The sequence below is a fragment of the Calonectris borealis genome, chromosome 3 (genome assembly GCF_964195595.1).
Source record: "Calonectris borealis chromosome 3, bCalBor7.hap1.2, whole genome shotgun sequence".
Taxonomy (NCBI): Eukaryota; Metazoa; Chordata; class Aves; order Procellariiformes; family Procellariidae; genus Calonectris; species Calonectris borealis.
In genome coordinates, this window is record NC_134314.1 from 56,122,095 (window position 1) to 56,140,007 (window position 17,913).

Sequence of the window (17,913 nt, forward strand, 5' to 3'; positions counted from 1 at the left end):
AAAACAACTCTATATTATCAACACTGTTTTCAGCACAAATCCAAAACATAGCCCCATACTAGCTACTACAAACAAAATTAACTCTATCCCAGCCAAGACCAGCACACTATTGAAGTCACCAAAGCCCAGCATCAGGAAAAGGGAAACCAGAAAGTTATTCCTCTAGAAAGAAAAGGAGTGGACTTTCAGGAAGAAACAACTGGACTTACTGGTTCCAATAGCGTGTTCAGGTGGTTTCCAGCTGATCACGGCTTGGTCCAATCCAAATAGCACCGTGACAAGCCGAGGAGGAGTTGGTAAAGGAAAAGGCTGTGTTGATGCCCCATAGAAAAGCAAGTTGCCAAAGCCAAAATGTTCTGGATATGCCAAATTGCAATCCACAACGTACTCATTGAAGCTAGAACTTCCCACTGGAGAGACCTCCTCATGGAAAACTGCTGAGCCATCTGTGACAGTAAATGTGTTGTCCTCATAAACAAAGCTCTCCATGTCATTAAATGGCACGTGTGATCGCAGCATGTGAGATTCTGAACCATCAAGAAAACCTGACACAAAGGCCTGTTCTGTTTTGTTGAAGAAAATAAGTCTCTTAGATTGGAAGTTGATCATGAAGTCTCTCAGAGCACTGGATTTCACTACTGGTGAAGCTGTGGAGGCAGTGCCAGGAAAGAGCGGAAGGTTTGCTCTGTATATGCCATCCTCCAGGAGACAGAAAATATAGCTGGCCATGAAGCAAAATAGACCCAAATAACTACAGTGCAAGAACTCTGTAGATGAGTCACAAATATTTTAACAGCTCAGAGATGTGCCTGTCTTTACTCAGACAATAGTAAAATGCTTTTGGTCCTATTAATATACATCCTGGGAGAATTAAGCACATCACTTTTTACCTTCTGGGGATTTGGCTGGCAGATTATTGGAGAATATTCTTCCATAATACCTCAAGTGTTAAGCATGGACATTTAAAATGCATAGAGCTTTGTATTCATAAAAGCACTGAATGTCTGAAACCCAAATCTCTGCATTGGAAATACTTTATCTCCTCTGCTAACACCCTAGGAAAGAAAATGCAGAAAACAACACTGCATGGTGTTACTCTTGTTCCAATTGTTTTGTAGTTTGTTATTTTTTGCCAATTGCACTTCTGTTTTGGTAAAGCAAGGGTTTGAAACAGGAACCTAGATAACTAATGAAGTGAAAAAAATTAGAGATGAGCTTTATAGCACCTTTCACACCAAGTGCTCAAAGGAGGACACTTACCCATTATAGGGATCAGCTATAACCTTCCTAGGGGATGTCACATAAAGAGGAGTGATGTCTTCAGCTGCTGTGCAGTTCTCTAAATGGCAGACATGTATCTGGGGAATGAGAAGAAAAACCGGTGATGCGTTCATAGGGTGTTTGCTAATGAGCAAACAAGCTGACCCGAGATTTCTTCAGGGGAATCGGACAATGAAACACCTCTCTCACAATCCTAGGTCCTTATGGGCTCCTGAGCTGTCAGCCACCTGAGTATAACACTTGTACACAAGTACGAATGCATCCATGACAGCTTACCCTGAAAAAGCTGTCAGCCGTCCTCCTCTCAACTTTCTACCTCTAAGCTGGAGGGAAAAACCCAATTTGGGGCGTATAGGCAAACTGTACCTTGAAAACAATCTGGCAGGGAAGGCAAAAGAGGGAAGGAAGTACTTTTCTGATCCTGGGAGCCATACCTTGGGACTTCTCTAGCCTGCAATGTATTAGGAAATCCCTGCCATCAGTCGGTTCGTCTACGGCTCATTTGTATCTTTTTATCACTACTGCTTTTCCTGCTCCCTGTTCCCTGAGCAGTAAGCAAAAAATCAGACATTGCAAGAGGATTGGAAAAAAAAAAATATCCCCCACTAGTCCTTTAGGGCAACTTTCTAGTCCTTTGTGCATTAGAGGACTACAAAGGTGCATGCAAAGCCTGACCATTCACGTAATAGATGTTTTATGAGTACAGAATCAAGTGCAGGGTTGCCATCTACATTTTTACTTCAAGTTGAAACAGTTGTAATCTGAGCTGTCATCACTTGTGTGAAACACTTTCCTTCTTGAACATCTTTTGCCAATTATGAAGGGCGTTATAATCACTAATTAGTTGTCTGACCACCTTTCTGAGGCAGAATAGGAACTGAACAGGCTAGATGGAGAACCAAGTAACAGAAACAAAGTCGCTTAGATTGGGTATGAAGTGGGTGTGAGGTCAGTCTCAAAAACAAAGCAGTTAAACCCAAGCTTTTTATGTCCTATGGAGAAAAATAAGACAAGGAGCCAGAGTTCCATATAGCCTGTTTGCTTTAAATATGACCTGACATTCAAACCTTTCTTCTTTTTTAAAACTCTGAAATATGTGAATATTATTAAAGTAAAAAATCAATTTCTGTAATTATATTTTGTGCATGCATATCTATATATAAATCAGATTTTCTCATGCGAAATAAATCACAGTAATGGTTCAAATGAAATAAGAAATTAATTAAGCCCTAGAGCACTACCTTTTCATTCATGACAAAGTATATCCTCTGGTAAAGCCAGTCTACTGAGATGGATGTAATATTCCCCCAGCCAACATAAAAGAGCGTTAGGTCAGATACATCAGACATATTTGCAGCTCCTTTCACCCAGATGGAATTCCCCTCAGAAAAATAGACAACTTGCTGATAAACATTCACAGAAATTCCTAAAAATAGAAAGATATGTGCAGACACATAATATAAGAAATAAGTTTCAGGTTTTCAGCTTCTTTTTCTACTTGCCTTAAAAAGAAGTATTTTTAAATCTGCAACCCAACATCATTGGAGAAAAGTTAACTGGTTTTTCTCCTCCACTTCTAGTCTTCTTTCAGATAATAAAGAGACTTTCCCATTTGCTATGTAAATGACATTATTATAGACAATTGCCCTTCAGAAAGGTCATCGGACAAAAAGAGAATATGTAACATGCAAACCAACTGACACTGATTGCCCCTCTTCAGGGCAAAGAGATGCAGTTGGCATCTCCTTACAAAACACCATTCACTCTAGAATTCAAGCTAGACATTATCTGTGCCACCCCTGTACTATCAAAGGTTATTTAGTCAGGGGCAACATTTGCTCTCTGGCATCTTTGTGGCTCTGTGAACTTTGGTAAATAAACTCAGATTTCCACACTGTCTCCAAGGACCAAATACAACACCAGTGTAGATAAGAAACATTACAGTCATGAGTAATTTGAGATAACATGGTTGTCTGGTGACTTAGGCTACTAAATGCCTCGTTATAGAGCTGTGTGCCCCAGACTAGCTAATATACTAGCATACTCTTCAGGCAGTGTCTTTTGACACTTTGTATTATTTAATTCTTAAGTTTGAACCACTTTACTTCCCCATATTCATGTTGAGAAAATACAGTCATTAGTCATAGGGAAATATCTGTATTGGCTTCATCTTACCTCAATTTAGATACCTGCTATGTAAAAGTCCAGCTCTGAAGTAGCTGCCTAGATTCAGTGAAGAAAAGGTTGCACTGGGGAGAACAATTCATCCCTTCCCAGTGCCTGTCATTTCAAATACGTCAAATCATGTCCTGAATGTTCCTATTTCTCCCCACTGACTATAAAGGGAGGTTAGACACTGTCTCAGGCTAGGTGAGGTACATTCTGTCCTTGGTGAACAGAAAGGTCTAAGTTGTACTTGAGAGAAAAGGAGAGAGCCCAATCTGATTTTACCTGTAATGTTGTGGTGTATAATACCATTCTGCAGGCACTGGGCGGCTTCAAGGAAATGTTCTGTGCCTCTCTTCCTTAAAGACTGGTTTCTGGATAGGAAAAGCCATGTTGCTTTCTCCTTAACTAACAAACAGGGAAATTCAGAATTAAGATACATGACTGCAGCACAGAGAAGAATGTTGCGAACTCAGATACATCATTAATAGACATGCTTATACACATGCACACACATATGTACATGTACGAATATATTTACACTAGCAATGACAGACTAAAAATTAACTCTTTGAGTGTTGAAAGTGGACTGAGTTATTCACCATTACAGTGCTTTCCAGCTCCTCGCCCAGGGTGAGAATTCACCACATGAATTTCACACCATCGTTTCCTGTAACAGTAGTGAGTCCCTAGTGAGGGAAAGTAAGCTGGAGCAAATGAGGCTCTACGGACTCCTGAGGAAATGAAGGTACTAAGACATCCACGTGACTCCGAGATCCAGCAGAAGTGGGATATTTAACCCCCCTGGGCCTCTTTGAAAAGCCCAGCCAAACTAGAATATTATCTCACAGAGCTGGGGAAGAGCAAGGCAAGTATGTTTATTTCATGTATTTCATTATGCTGATCAGTGATTTTTTCAAGGAACAAGTAGTTTTCAGAAATAACGGTGATAACGGGATAATATGATCTGCTTCAAAGTTGATAAATTTAATTTTTTTTTTTTTAATAAAGTCACAGATTTTAAAGTCAGGAAGGAGAGCTTTGGTCACATAAGCTGACTTTGTGCTTATACAGGCCCAAGTAACTTACATCAGAACCTCTGCAGCACAGCCATACCTTCTGTCTGGGCTATGCATAGCTCTGGGAAAAGATAGCTGGTCTTGCTTCTGAATCTCAAATCCCTGAAAATCTAGCACATCCCCTGCTAAATTGATTCACAAGGTAGTTACCTTCATTTTAAAAAGTGGTGCATTATTTCCAGTCTGAATTTGGCTAATTTCAGTTTCCAAACAATCCATCCTTTTTTTTTTCCCCCTCTAGTTTAAACAGCTGATATCTGCTATCAGATATCATTTCCTTATATGGGTATCATGAGACTGTGGTTGAATGCTGTCTTAATTTATTCCTGGGTAATCTGCATAGATTGAGCTGCATGTATTTCTCACATGATGCACACACCGTGAGTCATTTCGGTAATGATGTCTCCAAAGCAGAGTACAAGAGCCAATATCACTTCCTTATCTCTTTTCCAGTGACATTTCTTGCAATCTAGCCCAGAGATCAGGTTCTTTCCCTGACTCTTCTCAGGGCTGAGATCTACACAGCTCAGTACCTGATGCAGTAACACCATTTCTGAACATGATACACGAGGAGGGGTTGCTCCTGTTCATGTTAGCACAGAGAGAATTGCCAGTGCAATTCAGGGGGAATCAACTGAAGTTTTACGTGGTGACCACCTAACTACAACAGTGATTGGACTTGAACTCTGAATATCTTTAATGGTCCCCCACCCCCAGAAGGTATTTTTTTGGAGGGTAGGGTTGTTTGTTTGTTTTCTACCTTAAATTAATTGGCTGGTAATTGGCTTGACTTAATGAACACAGTCAGATGTACCAGTCCGGACATTTCACAAATGGCACAAATGTTAATGGCTCAGGGTCAGCCAACCCTAGAGCAAACCTCTTCGGAGTCTCCAGATAAGGACATATCAGTGTGTCTGAGCTATTACAAAAAAAAGTCGTCATATTTTAAAAAGCACTAGAGAAGCAATGAGTTCAATTTCTCTAACCAATAGCAGAAGACTGGCAATTCAGAGACAGACTTAAAGTGTTTGCTAGAGTTGAAGAGTTTCCAGGTATTTGACAACAGGATTTCTTCAGGACGAGGGGAGCATCTTTTGTTTTCTTTTCTAAAGATACATTTTGGTAACATTGATTTCATTCTCACTTGTGCTCTATCTCAACATGTACCTTTCTCTGGCAATTAATATTTCTGCAATTAGAATCATATAGAATCATAGAATAGATTGTTCAATGAATTCTTTGAGTGATACCTATAGTGAATCATTGCTTTCATTATTAATTAGTTAATATAGTAAAATAAATACAGCCATGAAAGAGCAACAAAAATTAGTACGATTTCACATATTTGGCCTGAGATAACTGAGGATGTTTTGACAAAAGAGCTTCATGCTAAGTATTTAATATTATTAGAAGAAATACATTTGTTTGTCAGCTGTTAAAATCTCATCTAGAAAATGGAAGTATGTCCTCTCAGTCGCTGCCTCGGACCACCAAGGTGTTTTTCATCTGTAATACAACTCAGAACAAATTTGTTTGGGCCTACCAGCATCTCAGGTTATTACCATGCTGTGTAGCCCAATAATGTCTACAGCTAAAGAACAGGACTCTCTCTGATATGCTATGGACTCCTCAGTGTACAACTCCTTGTCATGCACTGTTTAGTCTAAATATTATTCTCTTCTGCCAGGTACATGGCAGCCCAGCGAACATGAATTTGTCCCCAAGAAAAGACAGCGATAAGGACTCTGCTACTCTTGTACCTTTGGATTCTGGGGTTGTAATGTTGGCTTCAGCAGGGGGTCCAGCACCAACCTCATTAACGGCCACAATACTGAACCTACGATAAACCAAAGAGACAGGTTTTGGTTTGCAGGTTTCTTTTGAAAGATTGCCTCAGAAACATTTTATCAAGTAGGGCAGCTGCTACAGAAGTGCTTGGCTTTCGGAAAACACCCATTTAAATGTAATGCTCCGGGAAATTTATAATAAAAATAAAACCAACCAGAACCTGAATTCCCTAAAGGTGAGACAACAACAGAATCTTCTAAATTAAAATTCAAAATGGGGTTTCAGACTCAGAAAAGCAACTCAATTTCTTTTCAAAGGGAGATCTGTATTCACCAGTAGAATGCAAGTAGAATGCAGGCCTTTGTGTTTAATAAAAAGGAAGGAATTTTTCCAGACATTTGAAGGACTAGAGAGGACTGCTCTGTCATTCTCTGAATGTACTGAAAACATGCCACACAAGCTTAAAAAAATGAAAAACAGCAGCTAAGAAAATGCAGCCTGCTGGTCCTATATCAAATTGCTTCTCCTTCCTCCCCATCTGACTTCCACATAAGCAGCCAACTCATCTGGAATAACCCCATTATCTCAAGAAAGCTACCCTTGCTTTTGGCAAGAATGTAAGTAAACAGCATAATTGTGCAGAAGTGGTATTTAGGGACACCCTCTAGTATCTGGACAAGAAGTGCTACCACACACTTGGCCATGTTGGTTATCTTTTTTTTCATACCTGTAAGTGTTGTTTGGGAAGGTGGAGTAGAATTGAAAGCTATGCCCTCTTGAGGCTCTCAACAGTTCATGATTCTCACTGGTCAGGAGCAAGTTATATCCAACAATCAATCCATTCGGAAAAAGTGGCGGAGACCAACTAACTTCAACAGTGTTTGGACTTGAACTCTGAATATCTTTAATGACAGGAGCTGTCGCAGGAGCTGCAAGCGACAGAAATAACTGACTCTGGGATGTAATTTAAGATATGAATGTTGTTTTCTTTTTTTAGGTACATTTTTAGATTTCACACCTGTTAATTCATTTATACTAATAAATAGGGACAGCATAAAATTTCAGCAACTGTTAATTTTTTTTAGTGTCCAGGAAAATGTGTGTGTATTTCAGTCAAAAAGTTAACATGCATAATTATGCACAAAACTATCCTATGTGCCCTCACAATTTTGACCATGTACTTTTCTGTGCACATTTTTAAAATTAAAAGCAGGAAGCAGCCCTAAATCTTCTAGTTCAAACAAAAGCAACCTGTAGTATTTTAGTTTGGTCTTCTGCAGCTACCCAACAGACAACATACACATCATTCTGAAGATTAAGCACCCATGTTTTCTGTGAAAGAAACGACAAGGAAACCTAAATGTTTCTGATACGGTCCTGAAAGATGCAATTAATAGTGCAATTCATTACCTCCAAAAGCATGTGTCCGGTAACTGGGACTAGATGGAGAATGGAGCTGCAGCTGAGATGTAATGATCCAAACGACTCGAAACACGTATTCTGTGAAGGCTTGAAGTTCTTTGACTGTATATGATGTTTCAGATACTACCTGGATTAATGCACAGACACAATCGATTTTTTCCTTTCTCCATCTGCAGCTACTATGTAGGGTGTTATCAGGGCAAAAGAGGTCTCATACAACAACATACATATTTCAGGATATAAAAGTGCAGCATCCTAAGTTTAAATAAGAGGAAATTCTGGGAGTTATTTTCAGCACAGGCTTTCAGAACTTTTTCTCTTTTTTCTTCAGAACACGCTACCATATCTAAACAATGAGCGGATGGATGGAAGAATGGATGCAATATAACAGTAAATTTGAAGAATAAGGTAAAAAAAATAAAATAATAACATATTACTGGCAATGTATTTTAAACTGTTGATACATATACTACAGGTTTAATATCCAAAGGCTCCTAGTTACCCTAAAATATTTACGGTCTGAAGTCATTGTTCCCCATTATTTCACTAATGATTAATTCAGAAGAACTTCCTGCTTAGCAAATTATCTTTACATTTGATTTGTGGCACCAACTTGCCATGCTCTGTAAATTGGTCCAACAGAAATGATGGCAAGATAACAAGTGTATAGTTGACGCAAAATAACGTAATATGAGAATAACCGTACTGAGTCAGAACAAAGTTCTATCTAGTCAAGTATTGTGTCTTTGAGAAGAACCAAAAAAATTTCTCTAGGGAAAGGTATAAAAAAAAAAGAAAGCCTACAGTGATATTTCTCCCGAATACTCTCAGTCTTGGCATTTTATAAGCATGGCTCAACATGAAACAATGGCAATGTTTGCATTTAGTAGAACTCAATTTTTTCTTCCATTAATTTGTCCAGTCATGTTTCAAACCCCATTTAATAATTTTAGTAATTTAAATATTTAGGAGTTTAAATTTAGTAATTTAACATCCACATGTGCCAGGAAGCAGCTGAACATTTTAACTACACATTCTGTGAGGAAATACCTTCATTTGCTAGTTTTGAATCTGCTACCTGCTAGTTTCCGTCAAGGTCCCTCGTTCCTATGTTGGAGGAAACGGGGAATAATCGTCCATTCTCAGCTTCTCCATGCTACTCATGATTTTGTAAACTTCTTTCGTGTGCCTAATTTATTATCCAATATTTTTCTAAAATAAAATGAAGAGCAGAGAAGAACCTATTTCCTTGCAAAGTAAAAGGAAGTGTCCTTCTTTACCTCTGTGTACCTCCAGTCTCCAGGGAGCTGATTGAACTTCCACTGGATAATATATTTCACTCCAGAGATGTTAGCTGGCTTCCACCCTAATGTGACACTGTGGCTTCCAATAGTAGATGCAAATGGTGCTCTAGGCTTGCTCAAGTAGTCTGAGGGGAAAATACAATACAACAGTAAGAAAAAACCTTTCATGGCAATCTCTGGGTCTTAAGGGTAAAAGCCTGTTACCCCCCACACCTGAAAGCTGTGAAGCCAATAAAAATACATATATTGAAAGAATATATTGAAAATGTTGCTGAATAAATCACATGGCATTTTAAAGACAGTTTGATAAGTAAGCCTGAACTGGGCCAAGCTCAATATAAGCAAATGTGACTACAGCCCTGTGCTTGTGTAAATGCACTTTTAGTTTCAGGTACTTAGTAAAATTTTGCTGAATAGAAACCTAGAGAGGGTATGGGAGACTTCTGAAGAGATTTTCAAGGGGCCTATTTCAATAGCACTGTATTGTCCCAATTGTTCCCACATAAATTGCAGGAGCTTTTGGCAATTATTTCAAGATAACAGACAGGTCAAGGATGGGTGCTTGACAAAGTATCACCTTAAACAGTTGAAATTGAATTCAAAAAGTCTCATGAAAGGGAAGGAAAAAAGTTTTACTATAAGATAGATTTAACTTCATTGTATTTGTTAAAAGAAAAAAAAAAGAGTGGTAATTTTCTGATGAATCAAAACACTCAAGATATTCCTATTTTTTCAAAGAAATCTAGAGAATAGAATAAGACTATAATCTTAAAACTGAATTTATCAGACTGTGAATTGGACACAGGTCTCTATTCAGACTTACTCTGTACTTCAACTCCATATGCATCCTCTGCACGACTACAGCCAAACTTACAGGAAACTGTCTGTGTAGGGTACAGAGCTCACTGGTTAGTTTTGTGTAAAGGTAAACTTCCTCCTAGAATTATGCAGATACATTTTAAATACATACAAATCCTGTGAACATTTTGAATACACACAAACCCTGTGGAAATCATTACATTCATTCTGAAAAATAGAAGTACCACAAACTCACTCCGAAGAGCTTCCTGAGAGCCTTTCCATCAATTTACTGGGCACTGAATTAGGGTTTTCTTCCTTACACACTGTTCCTTTGTGGAAATCACAAATATGGAGCTACGTTAAAGTTGGAAGTAGACTTCAGTGACAACCATGAAGTTAGGAAGTAATGGTTTTTAACTTGTTAATGATATGTTCCACATGTTGGATTTCACCCTTTCCCGCTTCATGTATTTCCTATGAATGAGACACATTCTTATAAATGTACTTCCAGTGAATTTTCAAAATAGTTGAAATAAGTAATTTGTAAAAGCAGCCATGCCTAATTCACACTTCCTTGTTAGTAGTTACCCCTTCTGGTACAGTTGTGTTTACAAGCTGCAAACATAACAAATACCCCAAGGCACTGAGTTCTCCACACTTAGATCCTAAGAACAGAAAGTTCCTGAGTTTTCAGTTTAGGTAGGGAACACAGATATAGTGTTACCCTGCTTTATAGGTAGAGAACTTAAGAAGAGGTAGTAATATTTTCCAGATGGATCTCAGTAACTTAAAAATTACACGTAAGACTGAGTCTCCTGGAAAGCCAAAACTTTTGAGAAATGATGGTTTGAGCTTTTCTAGACAGACATTTTATTTGCGCTCATTTTATTCTGCAAGTTCATTCTGCCTATAAAATCTTGAAGTTTGCTTCATACAGCAGCCACCTTTCAAGTGATAATTAACCTTTAGATCATTCAGAAGCAATTCATTATGTTAAGTGAGCAAAATTTTTTAATTGCTCTTTCTATGATTCTAGGATATACACTTCTGACACCCTACAGAAACTGATTAGGCATGTTATTTCAGACAACACAGTTGCAGCTGAGACAGATTTAAAAACTTGCTTAGCAGTATATTCCTATATACAGTGTCTCACATCTAGGCATTCAGTGCCAAGTGCAAGCACTTAAAAAGTTTTTCCCAATGTTTTCTTATTCAGAGAAATAAAATACTTCCAAGTGAATTATCATGACTGTTAGCAGGCAAAGATCAGGGTATTAGCAGACATAAGTTATCAACTGTGCACTGCAGCTTTCATTTATAACCAAAATTTGTTTGGTTTGTAGGGGATAATGTCCCCAGATTACATGCTGATTCATAGTGCCTTCTGCTTCATTTAACACAGACACTTCTGACCATTTGTTTTTTTGTCGTGTTTTTCTTTCTTCTTCTGATCTTTGTCTGAACCAAAAATCCAGTTTTTGCTCGAGGTAAGAAGATTACTAAAGCTCCTAGCCTTAGAAATTTTGAGGGAAATTTGCCATCTGCTCTGCCGGAAAGCAAGAAATCCTCATATATTCTCCATCGATCAGAACTGCCCCTGTATGCGCCAGATTCTGCTGCCCTTTCTTGTGAATATTCCCACTGAATAGAGTGGCACTGCCCTGCTCCTAGGTGAGAGGTAATATCTAACAGGAGCAATATTACCAGATTTTAGTCCCAAGGTGTAGTCACACGACAGAGCTGAGCCAACTCCAAAGGAAAAGTCCCACTCTTACTCCCAGTCCTTTCCCCTGCAGACTGCAATGACCTGCTCCTCGGCATGCAGTGACCTGGTGCTTGCCTGACCATGTGGGGAGTCAAGTCAGCCAGCAGATGCAGTGGAAAGATAATCCTGCAAAAGCCCTTTCAATGAGCTGGCCCTTGAATTTAACTGGCATATTGTGTGGCCAGACAAGCAAAAAAAAACCCCAAAACCCAACAACAACAAAAAAACACCCACTCTAATTCCGCGTTTCTACAAAAGTAAGTTGCTTACTTCTTGGACTGTTCCTACACTCCAAAACCACCATTTAGTGTATTTGTAAACCTTTGCCATGGTCACAATTTCACAGATCAAAAAGCTTTAAAAAATTAGTCCTTTCAATCAAATTTCCAGCTTGCCAATGGGTTTGTCTTCTACTTGGGATTCCCTCCAACTCCTCCATTACCTACTTGAAGTGTGTTGCCCCTATCTGGGTACAACCTTCATATTGAGGTCTCAACAGTCCCAAACACAATCCCGCCCTCATCTCATCCCCATCCCATCCTACACCCATGCTAAAGGGTCCCAGAAAGGCACTGTCTCTTTAGCAGCACTTTGTTGCCTCATTGCGAACACCAGTCCATTTGCAGCACAGACCAGGCACTCCCCATTTGAGATCTCTTTCTAAAGGGCAACATGTTGCCCCTTACTGAATTTCATTTTACTTGATTCGGACTCTCTACCCAGTCAAGAGTATGTTTTGTCTTCTAGCTTCCACTCCTTGTTTCCACTTCTCACCAGGCTGGTGCCATACCAGCCTTAATAAACATTCTCTCTGGGTTGTCTTTGATGGCATTAATGAAAAACTGGATAGCACAAGACTCCTGTGAGAGCCTGGAACATAGTTTAAATAGGTCTGTACTGTGTTCCATACTGGTGTGATTAGTCTGCTTTCTTTAAAGCAATATTCTTCGCCACACAGCAGTTTTTAATGCAAATATGTCCTTAGCCACCATGCTGGAAAGAAAGGATTCAGGTACTTAACTCATTCTTCAGCTTTAGGGAGCACAAAACAATTAGACCTGGACTGATAAGTTTGTGTATCCACATTGTATTTCTTAGCACTATGTGGACATAGTAATCACTGAAATGGTGAATTTTTTGTATTGATCTGGTAGCATTTAACTTACCTCACATGCTCTGGTGTATGTCTTGTTCTGCCAAGAAGCAAAGTAATAAAATGTGGGATTAGCATAAATATAATCACAGAACATTTCAAACATATAATATCAATTAATTAGAAGTTTCTTACAGTGAAAGTACACTACAAAACCTTATCACTGGCAAATAATGAAAGAAGAAAAACCCACACCTGAAAAACCAGAAAGTCAACATTAAAATGATGCCAAGGATGAAAGAGCTTCAGGTGTTCAAGAGGTCCAGAAAAAAGAGAAGTTTAAAAACTATCATGGCAGTTGTCCCAGACCAATGCTAATTCTTATCCATCTGGTTTTGTAAAAGCAAGAAATCAATCTAATAAAGACCATGTGCTTCATTTACATCTGCATACAACTCTGAGACAGGCCCCAGTAGAGTAAAATCCTGAAAAACACTAATTCTTTCTGCGTGAGTGGTTGAGCTTAATGAACTGTAAAATGTCCCCACATGTTGACAAACACAATGAAAACTTTTGATTTTACAGGTAACTCCCATAGCAAGAATTATTATCTTCCCAAAAGAGAAATTATAAATGTACTGAGAGAAAATATGGACATTACATCTTTTCATAGAAAAACTGCTCTGGTTAGGTTTTCCACATCTGCCATTGGATAAGGTACTTGATGGACTGGAGACAAGTGCTATAGAGCCAGGGCTAAAGCAATACTCACACATTTCAGTGGGCAATTGATTTGCACCGTTGCATTCCAAAACTGACATCCCTGTGTGCACTGCAAAGACAGACAGTGGCTTTAAAAAGTCCTTTGAAAACACATTTTTAGAGAGAAGGGATACTCCAGCAATAAGGGTGAGGACAATGGTTCAATTTCCAGCTGCAGTAAAACATTCTGCATGACCAAGTCACTTAGCTCCTTCATGCCCTGGTTCCTTATCAATAAAATAGGCATTTACAGCACTTAAACTCTCTAATAAAAATATTAAATATCCCAAAGATTATAGATACTCAGATGCTACAGTAAGGGAGTTAGGTTGTATAGTGCCCTTCTCAATGTAAAATCAAATATAGAGCAGAAGAAAAAAATAAATCATTCTTAGAGATTGGTTTGTGCAGAACAGAAGATGTTCAATTACCTGTTCAGCTCTGGTAAAAACTTTGACACCCTCTCGTGTACTGGGAGCACTAAAAGGACTGCAGGACACCTGAGCAGACTGTGACTATCACCTGGGGAGAGTGCTCAGCTTTACATAGGCCTTGGGAAAGGGCTGATGCACAGCTCCAGGGGCAGAAGGAGCCCTGACTAATATAGTCCATATTCAGTCTCGCTCTGGGAACGAGTCACCCAGCCAGCCATGATGTGCGTGGCCAGTGTTCCCTCTCTCCCAGCTTTATTTTACCATTTGTTCTCTGTGGACAAGTAACAGATATGCAGTATGCAGCACAGCCAAGCACGGTGCAAAGCCGTTCAACACAAGCCGCCTGCTCTCCAACAGGCAAGGCATCAACTTTAAATCCATAAGCTTTCAAAGATGTAATAAATATTATATGGTTTGGACTTGATGTTGGACCTTTCTTATTTATTCTGCCCCATCTACTTCTTAATGATCATGTACATTTTTCTTTTTAAAGGGAAGCTGGAAGGGAACAACTTTGGAAGCAGAAGCAAAGCAGAAACATTGCAAAGCCTCATGAAAAAAATAGTAAGACTTGATAACACTGAGCAAAGATACACAGTAACCTAAATAGGCGAGTCAACCTTGCTATGTATAGTCATGACAACACAGCCTCTTATGGTCCCAGCATCATAAATGACCTAGCCTCGCTAGATACCAAGCACTGAGAGGCTGCTTCCCACTAATCTCTGTGGAAAATATTGATGACTGAATTCTCCACCGCTCTTCAAATAATATGTATAACCGCCACCTTGAACTGCATTTGAAATCTGAACTAAGAGAACATCAGCTAAACTCCTCACAAGAATGCTGCTATGGAAAGCTCATGTTAAGCTAAAGAGCCCCCACCACGATAGACACAACCATTCAAAATCCTACAGAACTCTAAATTTTCAACAATTGTCATTTTAAGTTTTCTCCCATCAAATCACTGAGAAAACAAAATAAATAAACAACTGTACAAAGGTAGCTGAATAAAACAGTCTTAATGATTTGCATTTTGGAGGGAACACTAGTTTTGACTCATTTTCTCAAAAACTTTGTAGATCACAAATATGAACATGACTCACAGCAGAGATCCACACCCTTTACATATTTTCTTTAAACAAAAAAGATAGTTGTGTCTTTAATAATTTGAGCCAGATCTAAGCACACAACCTACTGACTTACGCCAGACAGGCAACTGTGCACATTTATGTGGAGTCTTTGACAATATGATCATTGTACCCATTTTATTCAAATAGCATTAACAAAGTAAACAATTACTCACTGCTCCAGTGATGTCACTAACATTGCAAAGGTTAGTAATTCCAAGTTCTCCTTCCTATAAGAGAAATACATACATTTTTACAAAGAGTCAAAATGTTTCCCAAAAATTCTTTGATTAAAATATATTAAAGCATTGGTTTCTTGTAAAACAAATTTTCTTTGACTAATGTTTCATCATTTGAAGAAATTTATTGTTGACACATCAGTAGCTTCTCACTTGAGACTAATTTCAGAGTATCATCAAACAAAGACATTGGCAGAATCAGTTGGTGTTAATTAAATTATCTCAGGTAGGGATTTGGCTCTCATCTCTTGATTCTGGTTCACTGAGTCAAGAACAAAGGCTTCATAAATATGTCGGGCATAAATGACAAAGCCAACTGGCTTTGACCTCTTGGGACCAGAAAGAACTTCCTTCAAGCTAGATGCCTTTTGTCTGGCCTCCTTTTGAAGGGGTTTTACGCAGCCATATGGTGACTGCCCTTCCTCTCCTGCCAAAAGTGCTCTCAAGCTAAGGTGCCTGTTTTTTCACATCATTCGAAGTGTGCAAAAACAGTCACTGCCTGTGAAGTGCAAATGATTTGAGGATGTATCTAACCACCTCGGAGAAACTGAATGTTAGGTCTTAAGTTTTGTCCTGCAAACAGGTGAGAGCACCCTTAAAACAACTCTCGGGAAGAAATTTTCAGCACACTGGGCACACGGTGACAATAGTGAGAATCAAAGGTGTCACAAAGCAAATGTGAACACAATAAGTAGACTGGAGGCAAAAAATAAGATTTACAGCTCTCAGACTCCAGGATTATATTCTTCTCATCTGAATCCCTTACACAATACATTCACTGAACATGAATGTGATTTTCCTGTCTTTCAAAGCTGAGAGGAAGAGCAACTTATTTCTTATTCTGAATTAATTTAAGCTTAAATCAAAGGATCCCCATTAAAGTTATCATTGCGTGATAGGCTTCCATCAGGGAAGGCAATTAACTCTTTCACTGGTGCAAGAGTTAGAAATAGTTTTAAAGGAACTGTCAAACAAATGTATGAAATAAAATGGAGCAGGTGATAGTCCTCTGCAGTAGGTTTCCACAGCTAGTTAGCCGCAAGGCACAAAATGTCCTTTTTACAAAGCAAAGGTACATGGTCTTCTAAACGACATCAACATTTCAGGCAAATAGAAACAAGGTTCCCGAAAGCCTCATGCAGAATTATTGTTTGGATTTGAGAGGTTTTGCTTATCTTTGTCGTGCATCAGTAGAAGGAAAAATAATAAATTCCACTCGACTACTCAAAGGAACACCAAGAAAGCATAAGATTAAGGATCCAACCACTTACTTCAATACTTAAAGAAATATCCACAATTTTAAGCATAGATGACAAAAAAGAAGGTGAAACTAGTTCAGGATAATTGTGCAAGCCACAGATTCCCAGACAATTTCTTGTGAATTTACAGTTCTCCTAGGTTTATAGAAAAGTCATAGACTAGACAGAAACTGATAAGTAAAGTGAATAAACTGAAAGAACAAAGGTTTCTCTTCTCCACCCTCCAGGGTCTTTAGCATTTATAGTAATTTCAGGAGCTGCTGGAACATAAGTATATAAAGAAAGTATAAAACGAAAACTGCCCAATTAATGGGATTTCTTCCTTACCGGGTTCCACAAATTCAAATCTTAAACATTAGTTCTCAAACTCTGCTTTTGCTCAGATACGTTCTTTACAATAATTTTGAAAAAGCTGATATGTAACAGAAAATTCTTACAGTGCTAACAATGGTCTATGTTTCAAAAGATTAAGTACAGTTTTTCAAAACTTACCAGGTTACTTGTACATAAGTTTTGACAATTTTTTGAGAAAGTACCGTACACTGCAGAAGTCCATACACAGTAAAAAGCAGCAAGTCTGTTTAGCGGGAGATCCCACAGGCAAGTGTTCCTCATAACTTAAACAATTTCATCTGTCAGTCTGATTCTTTCCTTCACTTGGCCATAAGAACCCCTTTTAGTCTAGATGACAGAGACGCAACTGTGAAATTTCTGCATTTCTGTTTATTAAATATTTTTTAAATCCTTGTTTGCACTCTGTTCCTTCAACAACTTTTCAGCTTCCTGGAGCACTTGTCTTGAAATTGCACAACATCTATTTCATAGTTTCTTATTAAACCACTGAAACAAAAGAGTTGACCAATGAAAGTCAGCGTATCTCCTTACATAAATATCATTAACGTAAAGAGGAAACTGAGTGCAACGCTTTTAATCAGGTGCTCCAAGCAACACGGAAACAGGAAAAGAGCCAGAGAAAACTGGCCTAATCTTCATTTCTACTATGATTAAGCTATTTCTAAATATTTTCAAGTGGATACAACTAAGAAAATTTGTTTGTGATGATGAATAACCTTGTTAGAACACTACAGTTCATATCAGTCAGTATAAAAATGTTAATTAATTCTCTATTTTAATGACTGTTCCCAAATGTTCCATTTCCACACCCAAATACCACTCAAAACAGACCCTGTCTGCCTTCTGATGCAACGTAGACACAAAATAACCAGAGACAATCTGCTAGGGGGTCTCTACATGAGTGGGCACAATTGTACTAGTAAGTTTGTGCCCATAACACGGAAGAAAATTGAAGCTGGAAGATTTATCCATCCTGAAGATGGATAAATACTGTATCCGATTTAAAGAGAGGTGAAGAGTCCTACATAAA

The 17,913-nt window shown here is 38.5% G+C and overlaps 1 protein-coding gene across 1 annotated transcript in view; it reads right to left on the reverse strand.

The window, feature by feature from the left end:
• Positions 1 to 17,144, reverse strand: part of ROS1 (ROS proto-oncogene 1, receptor tyrosine kinase) — a 75,117-nt gene extending 57,973 nt beyond the window's left edge. The window contains exons 1-13 of the mRNA XM_075148086.1: positions 17,022 to 17,144; positions 15,208 to 15,261; positions 13,478 to 13,537; positions 12,779 to 12,805; positions 9,867 to 9,927; positions 9,020 to 9,168; positions 7,728 to 7,866; positions 7,045 to 7,246; positions 6,290 to 6,366; positions 3,733 to 3,855; positions 2,523 to 2,707; positions 1,261 to 1,358; positions 210 to 721 (exon numbers count right to left, since the gene is read on the reverse strand). Coding sequence (XP_075004187.1) covers positions 210 to 721; positions 1,261 to 1,358; positions 2,523 to 2,707; positions 3,733 to 3,855; positions 6,290 to 6,366; positions 7,045 to 7,246; positions 7,728 to 7,866; positions 9,020 to 9,168; positions 9,867 to 9,927; positions 12,779 to 12,805; positions 13,478 to 13,537; positions 15,208 to 15,261; positions 17,022 to 17,144 — 1,810 coding nt within the window. The remainder of the gene's footprint in view (positions 1 to 209; positions 722 to 1,260; positions 1,359 to 2,522; positions 2,708 to 3,732; positions 3,856 to 6,289; positions 6,367 to 7,044; positions 7,247 to 7,727; positions 7,867 to 9,019; positions 9,169 to 9,866; positions 9,928 to 12,778; positions 12,806 to 13,477; positions 13,538 to 15,207; positions 15,262 to 17,021) is intronic.
• Positions 17,145 to 17,913: the final 769 nt, after the last annotated feature.